This window comes from Papaver somniferum, chromosome 3, assembly GCF_003573695.1.
Source record: "Papaver somniferum cultivar HN1 chromosome 3, ASM357369v1, whole genome shotgun sequence".
Taxonomy (NCBI): domain Eukaryota; kingdom Viridiplantae; phylum Streptophyta; class Magnoliopsida; order Ranunculales; family Papaveraceae; genus Papaver; species Papaver somniferum.
The window spans coordinates 121,055,136-121,082,716 of NC_039360.1; the positions used below are offsets into that span (position 1 = coordinate 121,055,136).

At 38.0% G+C, this 27,581-nt stretch overlaps 4 protein-coding genes across 5 annotated transcripts; 2 read left to right on the plus strand and 2 right to left on the minus strand.

Moving 5' to 3' along the window:
* The first annotated feature begins 10,472 nt into the window (after positions 1–10,472).
* On the plus strand, positions 10,473–12,734 carry LOC113357189 (histone-lysine N-methyltransferase, H3 lysine-79 specific-like). The gene is made up of 3 exons (XM_026600517.1): positions 10,473–10,749; positions 11,451–11,787; positions 11,913–12,734. Exons 1-3 carry the CDS (start codon positions 10,636–10,638, stop codon positions 12,470–12,472), a joined length of 1,011 nt encoding a protein of 336 aa, XP_026456302.1. The 5' UTR covers positions 10,473–10,635; the 3' UTR covers positions 12,473–12,734.
* A 142-nt stretch (positions 12,735–12,876) lies between these two features.
* Positions 12,877–13,730, minus strand: LOC113357191 (ubiquitin-conjugating enzyme E2 28-like). Its single transcript, XM_026600518.1, has 2 exons — positions 13,413–13,730; positions 12,877–13,318 (listed from the first exon to the last, which is right to left on the minus strand). The coding sequence occupies exons 1-2, from the start codon at positions 13,608–13,610 to the stop codon at positions 13,067–13,069; spliced, it is 450 nt and encodes a 149-aa protein (XP_026456303.1). The 5' UTR covers positions 13,611–13,730; the 3' UTR covers positions 12,877–13,066.
* A 1,994-nt stretch (positions 13,731–15,724) lies between these two features.
* On the minus strand, positions 15,725–19,935 carry LOC113357193 (rac-like GTP-binding protein 6). 2 transcript variants are annotated; one of them, XM_026600522.1, is made up of 8 exons: positions 19,803–19,935; positions 19,233–19,454; positions 18,991–19,078; positions 18,763–18,872; positions 18,602–18,665; positions 16,541–16,605; positions 16,381–16,446; positions 15,725–16,277 (listed from the first exon to the last, which is right to left on the minus strand). In XM_026600522.1, exons 2-8 carry the CDS (start codon positions 19,329–19,331, stop codon positions 16,176–16,178), a joined length of 594 nt encoding a protein of 197 aa, XP_026456307.1. In that variant the 5' UTR covers positions 19,332–19,454; positions 19,803–19,935; the 3' UTR covers positions 15,725–16,175. The 2 variants fall into 2 exon arrangements, with proteins under 2 accessions (XP_026456307.1, XP_026456305.1); XM_026600520.1 differs by having other exon boundaries at positions 19,233–19,935.
* A 151-nt stretch (positions 19,936–20,086) lies between these two features.
* On the plus strand, positions 20,087–22,439 carry LOC113357192. The gene has a single exon (XM_026600519.1). The coding sequence runs from the start codon at positions 20,293–20,295 to the stop codon at positions 22,261–22,263; it is 1,971 nt and encodes a 656-aa protein (XP_026456304.1). The 5' UTR covers positions 20,087–20,292; the 3' UTR covers positions 22,264–22,439.
* Positions 22,440–27,581: the final 5,142 nt, after the last annotated feature.

The following is a 27,581-nucleotide window of genomic DNA, read 5'->3' on the forward strand; positions in this document are numbered from 1 at the left end:
TTTCCCGCCAAAATCCAGTTTTGAAACTTGAAGATGACCTCCCCTATCCAGTTCCGGTGTCCCTTTAGTACATGCCCTGAAATGGGTGCCCCTATCCAAATTAGGGGTGCCTTTAGCAATTCTTCTGGGATGTTTTCCGCACTTTTTCGGGGTTCCTCCGGGGTATTTCTGGGTACTTCCGGTACACTTCGGGGAGCTTCCGTATGCTATCTACGGAGGTCCAAATGCCATATTTTAGCCAATTCGCCACAAAGTCTTATTCTTCCAAAAACACCTACAAATAAATAAAATAACCAAATAAGTACGATATCGAGCACTAACAATATATACAAATGAGCTATATTAGACACATAAATGCGTCTATCAAATACCCCCAAACTTATTATTTGCTAGTCCTCGAGCAAATCAAAATACAAAATAAAATCCTAACTCACTGTCGCAGGCATCGTCGATTGCATTTAGCGTATGCAATAAGCCTTTAAACCCCTAGGTGGCCCTAGTGGCCGAGTTATAGTCTCGGGAGGGCTTACTAGAGATATACCCACAAAACCTTTACTCCTAATTGGTCACAAGTATCCAAAGAGCTATGAGGACATACATATTCTCAACCTATCTCCAAGTAACTAGAATGCCAGAGAAATTAAAGGTGTCAGCTCTAAAGCTAACTGAAGAAAAGGGGAGACACATCCACACGACTGCTAGATAAAGAGATATCCGCTATACAGCTAGATAAACATTGTAAGATGCGTCCGCTGCTTTACAGCTGGATAAGATTAGGAGAGAGATAAAAATGAGAGGGACATCTGCTATACAGCTGGACTAATTACGTGTGATGAGTTAAACCAGTGCTAGAAAGATCTTGTGCCAGATTGAAAGCAGACTAACAAAGCAACCAAAATGCATCTTTCTTCGACTCTCTCACAGTGCCCAGTAGAAACAACGCCTTCTTCGGTCTTCAACTGTTGATGATAAACTCTCGAACCCATAGAACCTTGACAATTAACTCTTCTCTTCGATTTCTTGCTTGACTTATAAATTTCTTCTTCCCTATGGCCTTATTGAACAAAAGAACGTAATGATTTCATTTTTTTTTTTTTTTTTTTTTTCATTTTTTTTTTGCTTTTTTTTTTTGTTTAAAATAAATAATAAAATTACAAGACAAAAATTTACATGGCCATGAGAGAAGGACTTTCAAAACTTAGATCTTCGCAACTTGTGATGTCTTGGTATCATGGATTCCAACAACTTATATCATTTGCTCTTATAACTTCAACTTTGATTTTTGAATTATTCTCTTCTATTGTTGCTTCTAAACCTAAAACGTCTTCACTTTCTTCATAGATTTTGATGTAGCTCCGCTTGTTGATGATGATAAGTTTCTACTGAGAGAGAGTCGCAATCCAGTAACTAAGACTACATTGTGAGGTTGCTTTGTCTTTCTGGCATTTCCTGACCTACTTGCCTTTCCATCATGTATGGTTAGGTCCATCACGGTTACCCTCTAAAAAGAACAAGTTCTCTCCTGAATTTCAAGGATCTCAATGTCTTTTTCTCTAATGTCTCAATAAGTTGTTATCTGTAGCATTCCAATTTCTATCTTTTCGGTGAGAAACAGTATGTAAACTTAGCTAACCGGATACCATGTGACGCTAGAAGTTTCAAAAGTGCAACTAAAAAGTTTCTCCCATACCCCCAAACTTAAATCTAACATTGTCCTCAATGTTTCGCATGAAAGAACAGTACCAAAAATATAAGTAACATGAGGAAATAGTAAAGAGAGAGTTCGGAAAGATAGTACCTGAGTGAAGTGAAACCAAAAACTGAATACAAAAATTATACAACATACAAATCGCCTCGATGGTCAATCAAGGGTAAACAGGGTCCTCCAGAGGGACCTCCTCAACATCATCTGTAGGAAAAGGCTCTAAAAAGGGCTTCAATCTCTGACCGTTAACCTTTGAAGAACTAGTACCATCTGATGTCTCAATCTCAATAGCGCCATGAGGAAAAACAGTACGGACCACAAAAGGACCTGTCCACCGAGAGCGCAGTTTCCCGGGGAATAGATGCAAACGAGTGTCATACAGAAGAACTTTTTGACCTGGAGAAAATGACTTCCGTAATATGTTTCTATCATGCACAATTTCATTTTGTTCTTATACTCCTTCACTATCGTAAGCATCTATACGAATCTCGTCCAACTCATTGAGCTGGAGTTTCCTATGGGCTCCTGCCTTGTCAAGTGAAAAATTTAGCTGCTTAACAGCCCAATAAGCTCTGTGTTCTAACTCAACAGGTAAGTGACATGCCTTGCCATAAACAAGCCGATAAGGCGACATTCCAATGGGGGTCTTAAACGCAGTACGGTAAGCCCATAAGGCATCAGTAAGCCTAGACGACCAGTCTTTCCGATTAGGATTAACTGTTTTCTCTAATATACGTTTTATCTCCCTATTGGAAACCTCTACCTGACCACTAGTCTGTGGATGATACGGGGTAGCTACCTTATGTGTAATACCATATTTCTTCATCAGAAGCCTAAAAGTCCCATTACAAAAGTGCGACCCTCCATCACTAATTATAGCTCGCGGTGTACCAAAACGTGTAAGTATATTATTTTTCAAGAACTCAATCACAACCCTATGGTCATTGGTTTTACACGCAACCGCCTCAATCCACTTAGAGACATAGTCTACGGCGACAAGGATGTATAGGTTACCAAAAGAATTAGGAAACGGACCCATAAAGTCAATACCCCACACATCAAAGACCTCAACAATTAAAAGGGTTCAAGGGCATCATGTTCCTACGGGAAATGGTTCCTAATTTCTGGCATCGTTCACAAGTAACGCAGTAACTGTGGGAGTCTTTAAACAACGAAGGCCAATAGAATCCACACTGCAATATTTAGCAGCAGTTTTCTTAGCACTAAATGACCCCCACAAGCATGATCATGACAAAAGGAAATAATACTGGACTGGTCACTCTCAGGTATACATCTCCTAATAATCTGGTCTGGGCAATACTTAAACAAATAAGGATCATCCCAAAAAAGTGCTTAACCTCAGCTAAAAATCTAGAACGATCTTGTTTACCCCAATGTTGGGGCATTCGACCAGTACAAGATAGTTCACTATTTGCATACCAAGGTAATTGGGTAACAAAGAACAATTGTTCATCAGGAAAGCTATCCCTTATAGGAAGGGAATCATCTGGGGAACTAACAACTAGCCTAGACAAGTGATCTGCTACAACATTTTCGGCACCCTTTTTGTCTCTAATGTCTGGAGAAAACTCTTGCAACAACAGAATCCACCTAATCAATCTAGGTTTAGTATCCTTCTTAGACAAAAGATATTTTAAAGCAGCATGATCAGTATATATGATGATCTTAGAACCTAAGAGATAGGGTCTAAACTTGTCTAAGGCAAACACAATGGCTAATAGTTCCTTCTCGGTAGTGGTATAGTTCAACTGGGCATCATTCAGAGTTTTGCTAGCATAGTAAATCACATGAAGTAACTTATTTTCTCGCTGACCTAGCACAACACCAATAGCATAATCTGAAGCATCACACATGATCTCAAAGGGTAGGTTCCAGTTGGGTGCCTGGACTATGGGGGCGGGGTGTAGTGAGTAATGACTTAAGCTTCTCAAAAGCCTCTAAACAAGCATCATCAAAGACAAACTTAACATCTTTTGCAAGCAAATTGCAAAGAGGTCTAGACATCAAGCTAAAATCCTTAATGAAACGACGATAAAAACCAGCATGCCCTAAGAATGACCTAATATCTCTTACGGTTTTTGGGACCGGTAAAGTTTTAATAAGGTCAACTTTGGCTCTATCCACCTCTATACCCTTTGAAGATACAATATGCCCTAAACAATTCCTGAACGAACCATAAAGTGACATTTCTCCCAATTAAGCACTAAATTTTTTCCTTACACCTAGTCAAAACTAATGACAAATGATGCAAGCACTCATCGAAAGACGAACCAAACACTGAAAAATCATCCATAAAGACCTCCAAGAACCGTTCTACCATGTCAGAAAATATGCTCATCATGCAACGCTGAAAAGTCGCAGGGGCATTACATAGCCCGAAAGGCATGCGTCTATACGCAAAGGTACCAAAGGGACAGGTAAAAGTGGTTTTCTCCTGGTCTTCTCTGGGGCAATAACGATCTGATTATATCCAGAGTAGCCATCTAAAAAGCATAGTGACTATGTCCAGCTAATCTCTCTAGCATCTGGTCGATGAAGGGAAGGGGAAAGTGGTCCTTCCTAGTGACCTTGTTCAATTTCCTATAGTCAATACAAACACGCCAACCCGTGGTCACTCGAGTCGGGATTAACTCATTGTTATCATTCTGGACTACAGTAATACCAGATTTCTTGGGAACAACCTGAACGGGGCTGACCCACTTACTGTCTGAAATAGGGTAGATAATGCCTGCATCTAATAGCTTAAGAACCTCAGTTCGAACTACTTCTTTCATATTAGGGTTTAGTCGACGTTGCATCTCCCTAGAAGGTTTGGTGTCTTCCTCTAAATAGATCTGATGCATACAAACAGTAGGACTTATACCCTTAATGTCTGCTATGGTCCACCCTAAAGCTTCCTTGTTGTTTTGAAGGACGGTTACTAGCCTACTTTCCTGATCTCTATCCAAGTCGGAAGAAACAATCACAGGTAAAGTCTCAGACGGGCCTAAAAACACATACTTCAGGGTATCTGGCAATGGTTTTAGGTCCAACTTAGGAGGCTCTTCTAAAGAAGGAACTAGGGTAGACTTAGAAACTGGTAGTGGTTCGAACTTAGGTTTCCATCCATTACTAGTATCTAACAAAGGGGTTGAATCTAACAAAGCATTCACCTCATTAATTACATTATCATCATCAAAATCAATCCCAAAGTGAGCTAGGCATTTTTCTAATGGATCTTCTAACAAAGTGTTTGGTAATGACTCCTCGACTAATGTTCCTATCATGTTCACCTCTTCTATATTCGAGTCATCTAGTTCAGAGGGTAGCTTACTAATATTAAAAATGTTCAGCTCAATAGTCATATTACCAAAAGACAAATTCATAATACCATTTCGACAGTTAATGATCGCATTGGATGTAGCTAAAAACGGGCGACCTAAAATCACTGGTATTTGGTTCTCTGGGTCAGGGACAGGTTGGGTATCTAGGATAACAAAATCCACTGGATAAATAAACTTGTCAACCTCTATGAGAACATCCTCGATCACACCACGAGGAATTTTAACGGACCTATCAGCTAACTGAAGTGTCATCTGGGTAGGTTTCATCTCACCAAGTCCTAGCTTAAGGTACACATGATATGGAAGTAAATTCACACTGGCTCCTAAGTCAAGCAAAGCTTTCTCAACACGGTACTTACCTATTGTACAAGCAATGGTAGGGGACCCTGGGTCTTTATACTTAGGAGTAGTGGTAGTATTCTGAATAATAGAACTCACATGACTAGCTATGAAGGCTTTTTCTGGACACTGAGCTTACGCTTTCGCGTACACAAGTCCTTAAGGAACTTGGCATAAGAGGGAATCTGCCTAATTGCATCTAATAATGGAAGGTTGATATTAACCTGCTTAAAAACCTCCAATATATCATTAAAGTTGGACTCCCTCTTAGTCGGAACTAGCAGCTGGGGAAACGGGGCTCTGGGAACAAAGCCGGGCTCATCAGGACCCTATTGGTCTCTTTGGAGACTCTATCAGTCTCCTCATTTTCTGGCTCAGAGGGTGAACTATAGCATGTTCACTATCAGGCATGGCAACCTTGTTATCAACTTTCTTTCCACTCCTAAGGGTTGTAACAGAGTTCACATGATTGTACGATTTCTCTCCTCTAGGGTTAGGATCAGTATGACTAGGGAACCTTCCTTCTTCTCTCTCATTGATAAACTTAGCTATTTGGCCGACTTGAAGCTCTAATTTAGCAAAAGACTGGGCACTATTCTTAAAATTCTGTTTGGTTTCCTCTTGAAAATTACCCTGGCTTTTTACTAACATTTCCTGGCTTTGTGATAGCATCTCCTGGCTCTTCCTTAATATACTAAGGGTTTCCTCTAAGCTAGCTATTCTATTCTCAGATGGGTTCTGGGTCTGACCTGAAGAGTTCTTAGTATAACCAAAACCTGGGGGAGGCTGAGAATTGCTAGACTGGCCTTGATTCTGGCCCTTAGACCAAGAGAAATTAGGATGGTTTCTCCAACCAGGGTTGTAGGTCTCTGAGTAGGGGTCAAACTTCTGACGGTTTTCAAACCTAGCATTGTTATAGACAGCTGCTTGCTCTTCACTAACCTGACCTTCCCAGAATGAGTTATCGGGCTCTATTCCACAACTAGAGACTTGAGAGGCTCTATTAGGTTCAACAAGGGACCTATTTTTAGACTGACCCATTTCTAAAGCTTCTAACCTTCTGGACAAAGCAGCAAACTTAGCATCTGACGCAAAACTCGTATCTACCATATTGGTGCTACTTCTATTGACCAAGAGTCTTTTAGGGGGTTCAACACAAGATTCCCACTGTTGGGATTTTTCAGCGATAGCTCCTAAGAAGGTAAAAGCATCATCACATTTTTACTAGTGAACTCACCAGCGCACATAGACTCAACCATGGCTTTGGTCGAATAGTCTAAACCATCATAAATAATCTGTACGAGTTTCATATTATCAAATCCATGGTGAGGACACTGAGATAGGAGATCATTGAATCGCTCTAAAAACCTATAAAGAGACTCTCCCTCTTGTTGCACACTAGCACTAATTTTCTGCCTAACAGCTGCAGTTTTATGCTTAGGGTAGAACTTCATATAGAAGGCAGCGATAAGTTCCTGCCATGTTTCTATGGATTCAGACGGTAGGTTGTTCAGCCAGGTCTTGGCTTTGTCTCTCAAAGAAAAGGGAAACATCTTAAGTTTCAAGACTTCATCGGTAAGGTCCTTTATCCTAATTGTTCCACAAATTTACTCAAAGTCCCTAATATGAAAATAAGGGTTCTCGTCATCCTTTCCTAAGAATATAGGGATCATCTGAAGAATACTAGGTTTTATCTCAAAATTAGCCGTAGTGGCTGGAAATTTAATGCACGAAGCTCGGTTGGTCCTAGTTGGGAACATGTAATCTTTCAAAGTTGCCATCGTTGGCACAACTGGAGTACTAGGGGTACTTTCGTCACGAAGAGACAGATTCTCAAAACTGAAGTTTCCAAAAACAGGGCTCTCCAAAGAAGAGTCTTCGATCTCCCTGCTTAAATCAGAAGAACTACTAGGTTTTTCACTAATCAATCGACCTAGAGTATCTCTTTTCCATTAACAAAATCGGGCATACACTAAAAAGAATTCAAAAAGAAATAAAAATCCTAACAGGAAGGTTTTAGCAATCACACAGCAGGCTGACTCGACTTTACCACAGCATACCTAAAGATTTCTAGCAAACAACAAGCATGATGGCTCCACTTAGATTGTTTCTAGACCAACTTCTAATCCTTCGAAAGGGAATTCGTTACAATTTAAGCAAACCCCTATGGAATCAATCCGAGTTAAAGTAAGTTGAATAGAGGCGAGGGAAGCTCAGTGGAGCTTTGATACCCAAAACCTCACCGATCCAATGCGGCGCAGTCACGCATTCAACTCGCAGAAACCGTCAAGAACTTTGAGGTGTGCTTAAAAGAGTAACCAATATTTTTCGAATGATTGTCCTGTTAAGCTCGATACCCTATAGGTCTCTTTCTAATCAATTTTAAAGCTTGGGTTCGCGTTAGGTTTTGTTCTCCTAAGCGGGCAAGAAGGGAGCGGTGATGAAATCCGAACCCTTATCTTGTTTAGGCCAGGCCTTGCCCTTTACTAGGAATATAAAAACAGTCCGGTTCGTCCTCAAACAATTATCACCTTAAGGAATACAGTAACTCGCTTGCAGGGATTCGCGAGTGTTTCGATTAGACTTACCTCCCGTACCAGACGGGCGATGAACCGTTGAAGTCGACTCGGGCCACGACTCCTATGTCGTGTGCGAACCCGAGGGGCCGAGGTGATATGTAATCACCGTCCTTCCCTGCACAGTTTATATTAAGGGTACCCTTCCGTAGGGTAAAAAAAATTAATGTCCCAAAATTAATGTCCAAAGTCCATAAAAAAAATACAAAAGAAAAGAAAGTCTAAAAAAAAATTACAAAAATAAAAATGTCTCTTTTTTTTCTCTCTTTTTTAAAAAATAAATAAAATTCTTCTTCTTTGCTCCTTTTGCTTTGCCTTTTACTCCAAGTCTTTAAATGTCCACCAAAAACTTTGGCAAAAATTTCTTTCGCTCCAACTTCAAGAATCTGAAAGAAAAAGACAAAAAAACCAGAAACGTAAAGAAGAACAAATAATAAAAAAAATAAATCTAAAAAAATGCTAACTAAACACAGGTCCGCGTCGGCGGCGCCAAAAATTTGATGGATTTCAAATAGTGATTGTAGTTGTAGTGGTAAAAGGGTCTTTTCAGACTTGTGAAGAAAACAATTTTTTAGATTTAAATTAAACAGGAAATAAAAAAATAGTTCAAACTTTAGAGAAAATACCAAGACTAGGATTCCACCATTGACCAATTAAATAGTAAACTCTAAATAATATTCATGCAATTCTATCTTTAAAAATAATTCTAATATTTGCCTCAAATATATTTTTGAAGTAATAATTGTCAAAAGTATAAAACATCAAAAGTTTTAAAACCCAGCATGCTTCATCAAAATAATTCACAACTATTCAATAAAAAATATTTCAAATTCAATTCCATGCAAATAATCAAATAATAATATTGCAATAAATTATACCAATCAATATGGATCAATGGCTTCCTCCGTCGTCTCGGCTAATGGGTTTAGCTCCTCATCCCAAAAACATAATCATAAGATGTATCCATGGCTTAATAATGTGTTTTTATTGATGAAAATGGTGTAAAAAGAAGTTTGCAACGCTGTATAAATGTTACATCGTCACTGTTACAATGCTATTGCAGCTTATAATCGACACAAGTGAACTGCAGTAGAAAAACGACACCTATTTCTCGCTGTAAGCACTGTTGAAGAACGACACTTCAGAAGCGCCTGTTCTTCGTCTTCTTCTTCCTCCTCGAGCAGCAGCAGCAGTAACAACAAATTCTCTGTAACTTCTTTGTTTCCGGCTCTAAACTCCTCCTAACTCCCTCCTAAAACTTTCTAACCCCTCTAAGACTCGAAGCAATGCTTTATATAGCCAACAGAACCAAAATTCTCGTGCAAATCCGAGAGTATTTCTCTTTTTTTCTTCTCGAGCAGTTGAGAGAATAATCTCTTTTCTGTTGCTTTGTACGCGTCCTCTGGCCAGTTATTACGCTCCAAACTTCTCTTAAGACTTGAACAAGACTAGGTGCATAGTTATCTAGCGTAAAAGTCTTCCACAAATCTCTCACAAATATTTGAAAGTGAACAACACGGTACTGTCCTGTTTGGACTTTGATCCATTCTCCCGGTCATTCCAGCCCAATTGGTTGGGTTAAATTGCTTATACTGATCTTTTTATAGTCTAGGAAGTCCAGCCCAGTGAAAATCCGATGTTGAATTTCCTTAAAACTCGCTCAAATTCGAACCCCTAAAACTGTTCTTCTGCAGAGTTCTTTTCCCGCCAAAATCCAGTTTTGAAACTTTGAAGATGACCTCCCCCTATCCAGTTCCGGTGTCCCTTTAGTACATGCCCTGAAATGGGGTGCCCCTTATCCAAATTAGGGGTGCCTTTAGCAATTCTTCTGGGATGTTTTCCGCACTTTTTCGGGGTTCCTCCGGGGTATTTCTGGGGTACTTACGGTACACTTCGGGGAGCTTCCGGTATGCTATCTACGGAGGTCCAAATGCCATATTTTTAGCCAATTTCGCCACAAAGTCTTATTCTTCCAAAAACACCTACAAATAAATAAAATAACCAAATAAATACGATATCGAGCACTAACAATATATACAAATGAGGTGTATTAGACACATAAATGCGTCTATCAGGTAAATCCTACGGATCTAACTTATTGAAACGTGCATTAATCCAGCTTGCGTTTAAGATTCTAACCACGATAAAGAACAAAGAAAAATTAGGAAATGCTCGTAGTCTTGAACCCATTCAGTGATCTGATTTGAAGATTGGTTTCCCTATTGTAAAAACGGGTCTCCATAGGTTAATTTGCTCATTCGTGTGCTTGCTGTTTACCACTGCCCAAAATTGAATTTAACCATCCACATGGATAAGCAAATTATGAGATTTGGGTAGTCCCATCGGACTTGCTCTAACGAACCTCGGGGCTGTTTTCTTGTGTACGCATCAGGCGACCCCATAAGGGCTGCCTATTGGTGTTCGGTGCCTATAGAAGAATTTTTCGTGATCCCTATTCCCCTAAATCTATCTATAAATAGTGCTTTACTCTTCCTTTCTTTCACTCTTTCCGCCTCCATCCATCCACAGTGAGAAGACGGGAGATCTAGAGGTAGAGAAAGGGCTCTTCTACTTCTTTTCTGTCTGTTGGTTTGGAGTTTGGTCTTTGGGATAGTTGTCTTGTGTTTGGATTCGGTTGACCTTTGTAGAGCGTTTCAGATTTGATTGAGAGATGTCTAGATGTTATCCATACCCACCGCCTTTTCTTCTTGAATCTGAAATAAGAAAGAAGAAGGGTGATGAAAAATCACTCTTCTTAACGATGAAAGATGAATCCATTAAGAAGGTTTGTTAAGAGTTTTTTAGATTTTTTTTTGTATTTTTTTTGTATGAATCTGAACACTGTTAATGTTCTAACCCTCAAAAGCAAAAAAAAAAAAAAAAAAAAAAAGAAAAAGAAAAGAAAAGAAAAAGAGCACAGATGAGATGTATGTAAGAAATCAATTCCATTGTTTTATTGTAACTTGTATTTAATTGTGATTAATCTTTGTGTGTTTATTTTATTAAATATTATTTGTGACAAAATGCCGTTTACTAGCAATCTAGCTAGCTTGATTCAGGGTTTTTGCCTAACTGAATTAGTATCCTTATTTGTTTAACAATTTACAGCCATTGGGTGTTGTAATATGCCTAGAAATACTCATGCTACCGACACTTGTTCAGGGCATGAGAAACAATTGGTTAGATTCGGAGGCATACTTGAGTATGCTTATGGCCTCTTTTGTGGTCTTTAGGTTTTCTTTACTAATATATTTGACCCCGTTAAACAAAACTTAGCAGAATGCTGATGACACGAAGCTGTTTTGATTATATTGAGCATATAATTTAACAACTGAATTGATATGGAGTTGCACATCACATTGTGTTGCATGCTAATTGAATATGTGTTCAATATATGCCTCGTGGGTTGTTCTTGGATGTGTTTTTCGTCTTCCTTAGTTGTCATCTTTGAAAATTGATGGTTGCTCTGGTGATTTGACTCTCCAGAGAGAGGAGACAGAGAAAGTGAGGAAGAAAGAAAGGAAGAGGGAGAACAGAGAAAAGAAGGAGAAAAAGAAGAAAGTGCAAAACATCAGGGTAAACAGTGAGTTTGAGAATAAGGAACACACTCATAAGGAGAGGTGCAAAGATGAAGGGAGTAAGATAGACCATAATGGACGCAACCATCCAAAGAGAAGAGAAGATGACGAGGAGGAGGTGGAGAAAAGCGGCCTTACTGAAGAGCACGACCAACCTGCTAGCCTTCAGAATCTCGGCGACATTTCTGATAGCTCCCAGGACAGCAGGAAAAGGAAAAGGACGCATATACCAGTGCCTAACCTTGGTGAGTGTGTGTACGTTTTTGTATTTTGGGAGAAGGCTCTCCTACTGCTTGTTGCCCGTGCCTGTTATGCTTCTTATATGTGCTCTGACATTCTATCAAAAACTCTATCGGTTGATTGAATGAAGGGAATGTGCTTCGATTCCGCTTGTCGCTGTCTAAAAACAAGGATAATAAGAACCAGATAGTGGTACTACCGCCATCCAGCATGGTTGAAAAGTCTTCTTGTTGTACTTCTGAAAGACTTGAGGGAGTTGTGCAAAATGGGATTGATGATAACAACTCTTGTAGATCAGTCTCGTCACAGCTGTGTTCTACCTCAGGAACAACTGAGGTTTTACTAACAAAACACAAAAGCACTGAAACAGCTGCTATGGCAAGAACCAATTGCTTTGATGAGAGTTGCTTTCTTGATACAGTGGAGGATACACAGTACAGAAATTTAATTGAGAACTGGACTCCTCCTTCCCAGAGTCTGGCAGTGTGCTGCACTGACTTGGATGATCAAGATTGGCTATTTGGTTCAAAACAAACAGCGTACGACAGACACAAACTAGCCTCATCAAAAAGGGTTAAAGCTACTAGTAGTGTTGAGGAGAAGCCTATGGTTTCACCAGGACTGTGGCCATCTGCTTGTTACCTGGCTGATGCTGATATGTATGCTTTACCTTATACTATCCCATACTAAAAATTGTTATAGACTAACTAATTGTGTCTAATTCTTTTTTCATGTCCTGGCTGCTGTGTACTGCCCAATTCTGTAGCCAAGTATTTTGGCTACTTCTCTGGGATCATTTACTTACCATGATTCTTTTATTAAGTTAATAGGATTAGGAAGAAGTTAGTCGGTTATAAAGAAAATGGTGATCAGTCCCAAATATTGCTCACGATGTTTCCATGATGTATTCGTTTCACAGAAAAGAAATCAATTGTTTGTTGTTTTCGTATTATTGAAAGCAATAGTAACGATAATGAGTTTAAATCCTGATGCTGTCTAAACCAGTCAATGGATGGTTCTTGCTTCGTCCCAGGACCAAGTTAACATGGTGGTTCAGTTTTTGCATGAACAACAGAAACAGAATCAGAAAATCATTTGGTTTTCCCAGTGAAAACTATCTCACTAGGAGATGGATATATTGATTAGAAGGATGCTTTCAATTAGGTAAATAAAATTTAAGAACAAATTTAAAAAGCTTTAAAGCTAGACCGGATAAAGTCATTATTTCTTTGTTGGCTGCTGCTGTTGAAAGGAGTTCAATAAACATGACATGCTTCTCGACTTTCAACCCATCATCGCATATTTTTGAGTCCAGTTTCTTGCAGTGGAATCGTATCGCAGTTTGTCCGTCTTGCACATGTGTGCAATTTCAGGAACAAGCGGGTCATCAGGGTTCGGATCCGTCAGAAGTGAGCATATGGAGAGAAGAACCTTCGAAATAGTGAGAGCCGGACTCCACTGCTCCTTTAGTATGTCCAAGCAGATGTTTCCGTTGCTGTTGATGTTTGGATGAAACACCTTTGTCCTGAAGGCAACCTGCAGTATATATCCGTGAAGTATGCCATCAAGATACAGATCAATCAACAAATGTATATGCAGAGAGATTTTGTGAAAGACATGTAGTCAGTACCTTAGGAGGCTTGAAAGGGTAATCGGGAGGGAAGTAGATGGTTACAAGGAAAACGCCACCGGAGTAAGGGCTGTCATTAGGGCCGATGATGGTTGCTTGCCAGTGAAACATGTCATCTGCAACTGGACCTGCACTGCATGAAGTAGGTGGATCTCTCTGCAAATCTTTGAGCTCCTTGATTATTCTCTTTGAAGCCATTAGTCGAGATGCTGATAGTTTATAATTGCTAGCTTCAGTTCTCTACAAGTAACTATCTGAGATATCACAGTTTTAAACTCCAACAAGAAGAGGAGGATTATAAGAATGTATTTATAAAACCAATAAACGATAGAAAATATCGTCAAGATGCTTGCGCTAGTGCTAGCTGGTGGCGGTGGTGGTGCAAACTGAAGACCACAGTATCGAATGAAATGGGAAAGTTAAGGTCCACACGATGGATTCTCTTTCTCTTCCAATAAAGAAATTGAAGGCAGAGAATGTTGAAGAAGTAGGACCAGTGTTTATTATTCCAAAAAAAACAACCTTGGTATAGGGCGGCATGGTTTGGTAGTGTGGCGGCATTCTAATAAGACAAAAGTATCATTACACGATCATTCAAGGTGTCCCTTATCAAAAAATTGGATATGACAAATTAACCCTCATAATTGATAACCTAGTTTAGGGATGATAATCAAGTTTAATGTTAATGATTAAATTCACTTATATTAACTCAAAATCAAAACAAAATCAGATTTTAGAGTTTAAAAAAAAAAGTTTGGAGATGGTAGAGAAGTTTTAACCTAAAGTGAAGGTCAATCTCAATCAATTGAAGAAATTAACCAACAAAGTGAAAACCCAATGCCTGAAAATGACAAGGTATACTTCTAAATTAGTCCCAACTAGCTTTTTGTTGCTCAAATACGTAAAAAAAATTCAATTTCTTACATTTTAAGGGCTAATTATGGTTGGCATTTCGCTCGTAACCAACCGTAATTCATAGTTACGGTTCGTAAAAGATGGAACTACCAACCGTAACTGGTTAAATTTGGGGAAAAACCCAATTGTAAAACCAGTTACGGCCGGTAACCAAATGCTCGATACCAACCGTAACTCAGTTACGATTGGTAAATAAAAATGGTTACCAACCGTAACTGAAGAAAATTTTCAGATATAAGAACATACGGTTGGTAATTGAACTATTACCAACCGTAACAACATCAAATTCTCCAGTTACAGTTCGTAATAGAGTTAAAATCAACCGTAGCTCACATAAACCCAGAAATTTGAATTTGAATTTTCACCTAAAACCCTAATTTCTGATAGAAACTAAACTTAAATCGAACAAAATAAACTAAACCCTAACTGGGTTTTTCATAATATACCTCATATAAGTCATTACACTTGATTAATTTTCGAATCGCTGATTAATCGAAGACGATGAAATTTCCAGTTTTAATGGAGGTTACAGTTGATGGAGGAGAAGAGAAGATGAAGAAGAAGATGAAAAAAAAAACTGGTTTGATTTTTTCTGATTCATTAGGTTTAAAAAAAATTGATTTGATTTTGGTTGATTTAAGGTGAAAAGGGTAATCTAGTCAATTTACATCCCCTTTAGGACATCCATGACCAACTAAAGGGACAGTGCCTCCCCTCTACTAAATCATGCCTATACCAAAGTTTGAAAAAAAAATATTTGAGAAAGGAACTAATCAAATCAAATAGTGGCGTCTCCGTGGGATGGTTCCTAACTTCCTAATGGTTGGTCCATTCAAACAGCAACTTCGTTTCTCATCACAATTCTAGTGCTACTTGATGTTTGGACGAGAATAACAAATTAACAATCTTTACATCCACTTGCAAGTGGACACCGTTCTTTCTAGCCGTCCTTTAATTGTTATTCTTACCACTATGGGCAAGAGAAACCGAAAGAAGAGCCAAGGAATCCATACATACACCACACGTCTGTTCGGAGTCTGTTCAAAATTCTAAAATCGAAGATATATTTTATCCTGAAGGAAAAGAGAAGGAAAAGAGAAGGAAAACGATATTATTCCTTCTTAGCCTTGCCTAACTGGAGAACTCTTTTTTGTCCTTCGGGTGAGTAGAGTATCCTGGAGTCTTGAGTCCATTAGTTTGACAATCCGGGATTCAGGTCCATCAGAAGTAAAAAGAGTGAATCTCAAATTCAGAAAACACAAGTTGCAGGAAACTAAACCGAAACTCAACAACACATTCAACTATACGGACCATAGCCATGATTTTGATTTGTGGAAACACAAACCGATTTAAAAGAAGAAAATATACAGATACAGAAGAGTATAATAGACAAAGGAGCCAACCAAAAGCCAAACAAAGTCTTCTTGCCAACAAATTTTAAACAACAATGTATACAAGATATGTCGAATTTAACACAACCACATGTAGTTTCTTAGTAAGCTGCTTTCCTAGAACACAAATCTAAAACATAAAACGTAAAGAACGAAATGTATTCCATGTTACTACGTAATGTAATGCGTCATCAGTTACAGGTCACCAACAAAGACGAAAAAGCAAGAAAACAATGCCACAACCACCTGATTTGATGCCTGCATTTTCCACAATAAGCACTTCCTCTTTTTTTAAGTACCCATCTTCGTTGACGGACACTGCACACTAACAACGCCTGCCTGCTGTTGTTTCCTCAAGGAGGGGAAAATAAAATGACAATGACAGTGAAAGACCAGATGGACTATTAGTTGGTTATTCTTTTTTCAATTTTTCCTTCCACGGTTTTTTTCCTTTCAATCACAAAATGGAGCAGCCTCCCTTTTGCGCTTTCTTCTTCTTCTTTTGCTTCGGTGGCTGGAGCACCACCTTAATTGCTGCATCGAAGACTGCCTTGACATTCTGCAAAAAACAAAAGACCCATAAAAGTGTGTGAGTCTGCATTACTCATTCACCCCTGTCCTAACCGAAATCCCAGGTAGATGTAATAGAGAACAGATTTTACCTGTTGTGTCTTAGAACTACACTCAATATAGTAAGGAGCTCCAATCACCTTCTTTAACTCCTCTCCCTTCAACAAATAATGAAAAAAGCAGCTGAGAAATAAGGACTTCCTGTAAGGCTCTTTTGAGATGAACCACACATCAAAACAATAAAAGGTTTACCTGAGCTGTAGTAATAGGGACGGCACCAGGGTGGTCAACAAAGAATTGTTTATCATCCCGGAGATCTACATGCCACAAATACAACAATTAAAAACACATTAACATATCTTTCTCAAACACATCAGAATCTGACAACACTCGACTCTGTTTCAAATTCCAAATGTAATTGACCAACTAGGGAAAAGGAGAAATCATGATTTCCAGAGAGAAGATTGACAAGCAACTAAACCAGGGGAAAAACATCAAGAACATTAAGAAAAACAATCTGGCGGAAATAGCTTACACAAGCAAAAGAAACCACAGAATGAAACAGCATAACCAGAAGTTTTAACAATCCAAAAGGTGGGGCAGTGGGAATACCCACAAAGGCTAGATTTTAACATGTACAGTAGCAACTGATTGATATAAGAGAGACATCAGCTAGTAACTAGCATGGAAAAATGACCACCAGGATATATCTCAATTCCAGGACAGGGCTGCGCATCCAAACCTTGATCCTCAAATTCAACCAAACTAGTGAACAAAATCAATTGTTCAGTAATAGCACAGTTATATCCTATGTTATCGATTGATATGTCAATACCAAAAGAAGTATTATACAGACGTATTAATTACCCACCTAGTCTCATCAGTCGCCATAAGAGCATAAAGGCTTCCAACAAATCAAACTGGGTTATTTGGCGGCAAGGATTGAAGGGATCACAGTGAAATGATATATCATCTAACATAAATTTAACGCCCATATCAAAATGGTATTGACATTTAGTGCAAAAGAGTTCTCTCTGGACCCAGGGGGTACAGAGATCATCATATATTCAACCTTGTGGACTTCCCAAGAAGCATGCCATGATGCTCATATGTTCATATTATCAATTTTAAGATCCATGGCAATTTCGTTTCCCAAAGGATTTCAGTCTCTTGATATTACTAGTTGAATGCTTAGGCTGTATCGGACTATGTTGTTTGGGGCAAGGTGTAAGACATTGCTCGGGGTTCAAACACAAGGCCCAAGAGTTAGATATAACAATACTCCAAATATTAGCAAATTATCATAAACAGACAAGGTAGAAGTCTATATTTTGCTTTAACCTATAATGAAGTCCTTATAAGTTGAAATTATGGATTGTGAATCCTAGGGCACACAAACAACGTCCAGGTTAAAAGCAACACCGACGCTCTTGATTGTCGCCTCTCTGAGGAGACGTCCTGGGACTTCATTTTTTTTCAAGTGGTAGTCTTTTCCAAGGGCATGGCGCTAAACAGAAAAATACTACCAGTTGGGAGTCGTGGCGTAGCTTCTAGCAGATGGGCACAATTCATTTCTATTTTAATACTATGGATGGGATCTAAGCTTCAGTGACAAAGCTCAAAAAGTGTGCCACTGCTACTTTGCTTTGCCATTCCCCACTAGGCTGAATGCATGGCAAAAGGAAGGATGAGAATGGCTATGTTTGATAGATAGTTTTGATGATAATTATGAGATGATGATCAACATAACAAAAGGGGTTTCATGAATTTGAGAAAATGGGTTATCAGTACCTGCCCGAATAAGAGCAATAAGAACACTAACACTAACAGCAACAACAATAATAGCACTCTCCTAAAGAAGCGAGAACATAGCCATACCATTCAATCCTTTACGCATTAACTTATATTGGCCTACCAAAATTTCTCTTCATTGGGCTGCAAAGACATGTACTTAGCAAACAGTTATATTTATACAAAAAAGGTTTGGCCCCACTGGATGCAGTTTCTGTGCTAACACACACACATATATATTTATTGATCCAAAGTTTATAAGGTGTTCTTTAGCATCTAATTAATAAACTGCTGAAAATGATTAGATCACTATGGACATCAGAAACACCATGTTCCATGTGGATACATTCAACATTATGAGATATCAATGTGTTGGTTAAGTTTGAAACGCCATAATCTCAACAAGTAACAAAAACAAAAAAATAAAACACCCAGCTAATAAATAGCGTCAAATAGTTGATGGATAAGAGAGACAATCAAGGAAATGAGATGGAAAAGAGAAGGGGCAAACAAGGAACTTACCAAGCTTTGTTCCCACGAGAATAATTGGAACACCAGGTGCATAATGCCTTAGTTCAGGAATCCACTGGAAAATTAGAACCCAAAAGACAAAGGACGGATTAGAAATATTCCAAAAACCAAATCTACTAATTTAAATAAGTTGGAGTGAACAATTTTCACACCTTCTTGGCAACATTTTCATAGCTAGCCTTGCTAATGAGAGAGAATGCCAACAGGAAAACATCTGCACCTCGATAACTTAGAGGTCTTAATCTATTATAATCCTCCTGACCTGTCGAATAAATTAAAAACTCGAATCACTGCCACCGAATTGTATCATATTGATCATTTGATTGTACGACATATGGTATAAATGGAAAACTAAAATAAAATTTGTGTCATTTAGTTACCAGCAGTATCCCATAATCCAAGGTTAACAGTATTTCCATCTACAACCACATTTGCACTGAAATTGTCAAAAACAGTCGGCACATAATCCTGTCACCAGAAAACACAGATGTGTATCACATCACATGATAAAGGGGGAAATAAGCTGGCTGCTAGTACACAAACATTCAAGAAAACCCCAAAATAAAATCAAAATGATCCTAAAAATCAAAAGACAAAACTGCGATGGAAAATGAAAACAAACCGTGGGAAATGTGTTGCTGGTGTAGGAAATCAACATGCAAGTTTTACCGACAGCACCATCTCCGACAGTGACGCACTTTATAAACCTAGAAGCACTCATTTCTCCTCCCCGCTAAGAGGACCTGATCGCCCTCTTTCTATATTCTTCTTCTTCTTCCTTTAGTTTCTGTTTTTGGCCCTTGTTTTTTCCTGTTTCTTTCTTCTTGAATTTCAAATTACAAATCTAAGAAGAAAAATACCATAATAATAAATAAAAATAATAATTTCTGTTTTACGAAAACAAACAAAACAATTTCTAGATTTGGAAGAGGAATGAAAAATTCATCAGCAAAACAGAAAGAAACCCTAACCCTAGAAAGAAAAATGAGAAATGTGTAGAGTAGAGTAGAGTAGAGAAGAGAAGAGAGAGATCAAAAAAATGAGAGAGAGGTCTAAGAGAGAGAACGAAAGACAGCTTAAAAGAGCGTGAATAAATGCGGATGAAGCGTTCTCTCTCTCTCTCTTCAAAACAACAACCAAAAGAAGAGAAGAAAGACAGCTATTTCATTTCCTATTTTTGCTTCCTTATTACCTTCTGTCTGTCTTTCCCTTCTTCTTCTTCTCTCTCCCAAAAATAAAGAATGAACCCCAAAATCAATGCCCTAAATTTTTGTTGTACAACAAACTCAAAGACAAACCCACCACATTCTCTCTACCAATCCATCCATCGATTCTTTATAATTGGAATTCATTTATTATTATTATTATTATAAAACATAAATATCGCAAAATATGTATTTCCGGTTAATACGTTTAACCGCTTTAATTCTCCCGTTTTTCAAGGACCCTTTCCAATACTATCAAAAAATTAAACGGAAAAAAATAAACCAAGTAATAGAAAGGTCGTACGTACGTTTTCCTTCTCCTCTTCCCCCTCTTTCTTCTTCTTCTTATCGGTTTCTATTGAGTTTTCCTCTTCTTCTTCTACTTACTCTCTGTCAGATTCTTAGTTTCATATTTATCTCTTGGTGTTAATCTGTTTCCCTTTGTTTCTCAATTGGCTCCTAATCCGGTGGGCAGCCATGGGAGACATCGTGAAGCAGATCCTAGCCAGACCAATTCAAGTGGCTGATCAAGTCACCAAATGGGCAGACGATGTTCAATCATTCAAACAGGAATGTGCAGAACTTAAATCGAAAACTGAAAAATTAGCCGGACTTCTGAGACAAGCAGCTCGAGCCAGCTCCGACTTATACGAACGTCCAACACGACGTATCATCGACGACACCGAGCAAGTCCTCGATAAAGCATATCTCCTTGTTGAAAAATGCAGAGCAAATGGGATGAAACGTCTCTTTACGATTATCCCTGCGAATTCGTTCAAGAAGATGTCTGCTAATCTGGAGAATTCAATTGGAGATGTTTCTTGGCTTCTCCGTGTCTCTGCCTCAGGCGATGATCGAGATGATGAATACCTTGGTCTTCCTCCTATTGCTGCAAATGAGCCCATACTCTGTTTAATCTGGGAACAAATTGCAACCCTCTATAAAGGATCTCTTGAGGATCGGTCCGATGCTGCTGCTTCTCTTGTTTCTCTTGCTCGTGATAACGATAGGTATGGGAAATTGATTATTGAAGAAGGTGGTGTTGGTCCGTTACTGAAATTGGTTAAAGAAGGTCGTTTGGAAGGTCAGGAAAATGCTGCGAGGGCGATCGGGTTACTCGGTCGTGACCCTGAGAGCGTCGAGAATATGATTCATGCTGGTGTTTGTTCTGTGTTCGCTAAGATTCTCAAAGAAGGACCTATGAAAGTTCAGTCGATGGTGGCTTGGGCTGTTTCTGAGCTTGCAGCTAATCATCCTAAATGCCAAGATCATTTTGCTCAGAACAATATAATTCGTTTACTCGTGAGTCATCTCGCGTTCGAGACGGTTCAAGAACATAGTAAGTATGCTATTACTAGTAATCACAAATCCATTCATTCACTTGTAATGGCAAATAATGACAATGCTGGAAACAACGTCAGTAATAACAACAACAAGGGACATGAAGACGAAGAAAAGACGATCGCACATCCTATGGGGAACCAAAATCCTAACCAAATGCAGAATGTGGTTGCTAATACCATGGCTAACAACACAATTACTAAATCTAATAGCAAACCATCAGCTCATGGTCCGCAAAGCAAGCCACCGAATCCACACCACCACACCAAGAGCAACCCAATCCCAAAACATACCCACCAGCAAAATATTAATTTAGCTGGAACTAGCATTAAAGGGAGGGAATTCGAAGACCCTGTTACAAAAGCCACCATGAAGGCAATGGCTGCAAAAGCCCTTTGGCATCTTGCTAAAGGTAATTCCGCTATATGCAAAAGCATTTGTGAATCAAGAGCACTTCTATGTTTTGCTGTTCTTCTTGAGAAGGGAGTGGATGATGTTCAGTACAATTCTGCAATGGCATTGATGGAAATTGCTGGCGTAGCTGAATATGATACTGATCTTCGAAGGTCTGCATTTAAACCCAATTCGCCTGCTGCAAAGGCTGTATTTGATCAACTACTGAGAATTATTCAAGAGGCTGATTCGGATCTTCTAATCCCTTGTATGAGAGCAATGGGAAATTTGGCGAGAACATTTAGAGCAACAGAGACAAGGATCATTGGGCCATTGGTAAAGTTACTCGATGAGAGAGAAGCAGATGTTTCTCGGGAAGCTGCAATCGCGTTGTCGAAGTTCGCTTGCTCGGAGAATTACCTCCACGTGGATCACTCAAAGGCCATTATAAATGCAGGAGGAGCAAAGCACTTGATACAGCTAGTATACTTCGGGGAACAAATGGTTCAAATACCCTCATTGATTCTACTATGTTACATAGCTCTGTCTGTTCCAGACAATGAGGCGCTCGCACAAGCAGAAGTACTAACAGTTCTTGAATGGTCATCTAAGCAAGGGTACATGATACAAGACGCTACTGTAGAAACTCTATTGCCTGAGGCCAAAGGTAGGTTAGAACTCTATCAATCTAGAGGTTCAAGGGGATTCCATTGATCCAAAATTGACACAATCAAATCCTGGTTAAAAAATTACACGATTCCTTTGTTTAGATTTTTTTTTTCTTTTGTAATTTATAATTTACTTTTGGTTAAACCCCTTATGGTTCTCAAATGTAGTGTACATACAGCTAGTACAAAAAAGAAGTCACTTAAACAAACCATATTACCCAACTTTGTGTTCTATACATTTTTTATCTTTTTTGTGTTGTTGGTGGTGTTTTAGTTATTTACTGATACCACCTAGTTTTTCTATCTCTTGGATTGGTTCACTTGTGAACGATTTATTTCTCAATATTCTTTTGAACCATAGCACCTTGTTAACATTGTTAGGGTGAGTGATCCACCGGGATAACCAAACCATCACCTTATTATGGGATAACTTAATAATCAGAACTCGTGGTTTGATTGTTAAGGATAACGTATAGCCGCTCGGCTGTGTTGTAGCTGCTGCCATGTCTAATTGAAGAACTTCTATTCATGCATTCCCACGTCTACTATTAGCTCATTCCCACGTCTACTGTTAGTTCAATCCCACAGATACTATATTCTTTGTTGAGCACTTAGCAACATCTTTCATTTTCTAATAATTTTCCTCTAGAACTTTTCAGCTATGATCTGTTTTACAAAGAAAAATAACTTTGGGATAATTTGCGATACCTCCCCCGTAAAGATTGGTAATTTGCGTTGCCTCCCCTGCAGAAATGAAATTAGAAAAAGCTCTTCTCGCCAATAACTCCGTCTATTCCAAGTTAGCTGACCCAGCACTAACTTATACGTGTTTTTTTTTATTTTTGGGGGTAATTTGCGTTACCTCCTCTGTAAAGATTAGTAATTTGAATTACGTCCCCTGTAAAGATTGGTAATTTGCATTACCTCCCTTACAAAAAATCACGTATAAGTTAGTACTGAGTCACCTAACTTTAATAGACAGAATTATTGACGAGAGGAGGTTTTGCTAATTTTATTTTTGTAGAGGAGGTAATGCAAATTACCAATCTTTACAGGGGAGGTAACGCAAATTATCCCAATAACTTTACTCTTAATCTTTTTGGGTTAACGAGAGTGATGTATATATGATCTGTTCTCTACTTTACCATATACACTAATATAATTCAATGTCAGATATGTTATGCCACCAATAACAACATTTTTTTTTTGGCTTAATCATGAATTTTATTACTCATTCAAAAATCAATGATTACAAAAGAAACCGAGATATGACTGTTACAAGCAAAAAAAACATAAAAGATCCAAAATCTATACGGTTATCCAACAAGAATTAGGAAAATAAACGGAGATACGAGAAATGTTCACATTCTAAAGCCCCTAAAAAACTCGATTTCTCCTCATAATTCGCAACTTCTCCTCTCCCAAGCAGGGTCCCTTTCTTAACCAATTTATCTGCTGAAAAATTTATTTCTCTAAAAGAATGTCTGAAGGATATCTTATTTATGTTGCATACAATTCTCTGCCATCTGTTTATTACCATCCAAGGGATCTTTCCGGATATAAAAGCCATCAACACTGCCATTGAATCCAGACTAAAGCGTGCATCCATAAACTGCATTCTAGCATCCCAGTCACCTGCACCAATTAAAGCCATCACTTCTGCTAGGAAATTCGTAGCTACTCCTAATCCACCAGAAACTGCACCAACATAGCCACCATCATTACTTCCAATGAAACTATAACCAGAAATACCTAGATTCCCCTTTGGAGCTCCATCACAACAAATTAGGATCTGATTGTTTACAGGAAGTCTGAAAAAACATTCATTGACTTCAGTTATGCTAACTTTGACTCACTTTATATCAAAAATCATCATAGTATGCAGATCATAAACAAAACCACTTATTTTTTTTCCTTTCATTCTTACACTGCACTCATTTACAAAATTCAACACCCTCTGCTTAATCTTCTCCAGATTTGGTCTTTCCTCATCATAGAACATTTTGTTTCTATTGAACCACATCTCAACTATCAGAGCAATGCTCGGTTGAATGCACAAGTTTTGCTATCTCAAGCTTGTTGTCAATGTTAGTTGAACAAAACTATATCTTGATTTCTATTCTACTAAGTCAAGTCTTAGACTAGGTTAGAATTTGGTAGTTGAGTATCAAACATCACCCTCGAAGACTAAAGATCAACGAAGACATTTGGAGAACTTCATCAACAAGGTATGTGAAGATTGAACCATTCTATTTTACTCACTATTTTATGATATTATGTCGTATGACTTCTAGTAAATTCATTGAAAAGAAGAAATGTCGAGTCAATCTTGTCTTGTTAAGCATCTTGAAATATGACTCAAGCATTGGATGTTCAAAGGTCCTTAACAATATTATTTCGAAACAATTTATTGTTCAAGAATTAATTTGTGGATCAATTTGATAATAACCAAGCAATGATTTTAGCATTTGGGAATACTTCAAACATCAAAAGAGAGAAATTCAGAACTTCTGATATTTCGACTTAGGGTAAGTTGGTGAACCAGTTCGCAAATCATATATATTTGGGTTTCTGAAATACAAGAAGGTTGGCGAACCTGTTCGCAAACATTAAGTTTAGAAGGGAACTGTTCACGAACCGTGGTGATCTGAATTTTTAATGTTGGTGTAAAAGGCCAATCAGTTGGCGGACCTGGTCCACGAACCGTGTCCATCTTAGTTAACAAGACGAATAGGGTTGGAGAACTCGGTTCACGAACCGTTTCACCAACAATCCCATTACAAGTTTAGCAGATGCTTAAAGACTTATCTTTTAAATATGTTTAGCATTACTATGACTCTCATAAACACCTCTAATACATCATTTATCACAAAAACACTTGTGTATGTGTATCATGATTAAATTCTGTTTACATGAACATCAAATTTCTTATAGTTCATAAGGCATATTTTCCAAAGAACATTCATTGTACACAATTCACATATCTGGACCACTGTATACATTTTTCTATGTGATTTCAAGACTAATTCCCACATACTTAATTGAAACCCTAATTAGAGTTTCATCTAAACAGAGAAAGTGTTTGCTTGAATCTCAAGTTATCTTAACTTGAATTCTAAGCAACCCTTGGTCTTGAACATCTATAAATAGAGATGCTCTTTCAATTGGGAAAATCAATCCCTGACACTCATGTGTCCTAGTTGTGAAAAAGCGGGGTCTAACAACCTCACTCAATATTTCGTTTAGGAAATCTGTATGCACAAACTCCAACATAATTCCAAGAGAATCAACTAGACAGTCAGACTCAATCAATGGAAATATTTCCAAGAGTTGTATCTCAATTTCTCAAATCAATCTGCAATCAAACAGATAGAAATTTGGGAGCCGGATTAATATGAGAAATAACTTGGATGGTACCAAAGACCAATATCCAAGTGTCAATCAATTTATATCAACAACCAAATGTTGGATTATCTAATTGATTGAACTACGCACAACCTGTGATATTTCAATTATATAAACAAATATAATTGGCAAAGGTACGAAAATTGTGGGATCATAATGAAATTCTCAAAGAGATTATTCATGACTAAAAGAGAACATATCAACTTTACTTTAGATGATGTCATAGAGTAGAAACTTAGTGACTTCATCAAGGAGTTTATTAAGATACAACTTAACCCCTACATGTTCCACAACCGCTTCTCCCCTGAAAGATATAGCAATTAAATACAAGTTCAAATAAGAACTCTCCCTCATAAAATGTCATTCCCGAAAGAACAACAAGAGTGACCTTACTCCAGAGAGAAGGATTTATATATTGGATTTTAGAAATCCTACAAGGAGATACGAACTAAGAACCAATCATTGAAAGTCTCTCATAAGATTGTGTTACTAATAAATATAACTATCTCATGGTAACAATACACAATATGTAATCATGAAGATCAAGTATTGTGATCATCTTTTCTGAGATACAAACTTGTATAAACAAGAATTAATATGCTTAGAAGGAAGAATAACCTTTTCCACAAGGATTTACACCAAGAATGGTTACCATAAGTGTATGAAAAAGTTTCTTTGATAATAAAAACCACATCCAATGGCTTTGATTATTGCTTCTAACCTGTTATACTTAAGAATTTCAATCACAAATCAAGTTAGGTAATTAAGAATCATACACGTGGTATTTAGCCATATTCATCTTTATCACAACTAGTTCAAATGACTCAAATGAAACTAGTTAGAGAGTTGTTTAATTGATTAAATCTCATAGAAGCATACAAGACACAATTGAATCAAAATCGATTTTGATTCACTCGAATCACTTCATGAATATTATAGCCACGATTTGCAAAAGATTGCATTCCTTAATTTATTAAATGTATTGTTCATAAACAAATCGATTTTAGAATATAACCTACTCAAGTATGCAAACGGGTATGCGTACTTAAGTAACCGGACCGAGTTTGGGTTTCGCCAGTACACGAACTGGTACGTATACTTGGTACACTTCCAAACTCCAACAGATATTCACGGAATGTGAACTTCCGCCAGTACGCGTACGGGTACGCATACTTGGTTTCCGGACTTCCATAACCAACCAGTTTATGTACGGGTACGCATACCATGGTTCATGGAATGTGAATACACACACTATGTTGATATCCAATCCTGGTTATATGTTCTAAACCCTCATTTCAATCATTGAAACTTTCTTAGAGGATGCCAATAGTTGTAATTCACGAACTATTAGCATCAAAGCGATTTTCAAGTTATTGAAATAATCAATATGAAACATTCCGAGTTACATCAAATGATTGTCTCACACAAATCATAGAAGATGTTATAAGGTGATTTTCATATGATCATCTTTTGACTTGCGTCAAGAATAAAAATGAATCTAGCTAAAGCAAAAAGCTTCCACGTATATAAAAAATACCCAACATGATATGTGAGCCCCAATTATTTTGCAATCCTCACCGCATTTATAAGGGCTTCTTGGTGAGGATGCACTTCAACACAATCAAGTTGTGTTGAGGTGAACAAAATCTTTCTCGCCACAGTTATTCGAAACAAAATCATGCATAAACTCTAGGAATTTAACAACTTCCTTGAAACTTTCAATAATTGTTCCATACCTTTTTATGATGTTATCCCTTGTCGAACTCTTGTCTGGGAGATCCTTCTTAATAGTACTTGTTGCTTTATTGATCATCTTTGGTACCCATTTTTGAGCAGCTTTTGGAGCAACGTATTTCTTTTTCTCCCCAATATAATTGTGAAACTTCTTGGGGGGAATACTGGAAAAACTGATATTTTGAGACTCAGTTTTTCTCCAGTTTGGAATATCAGATCTTGTCA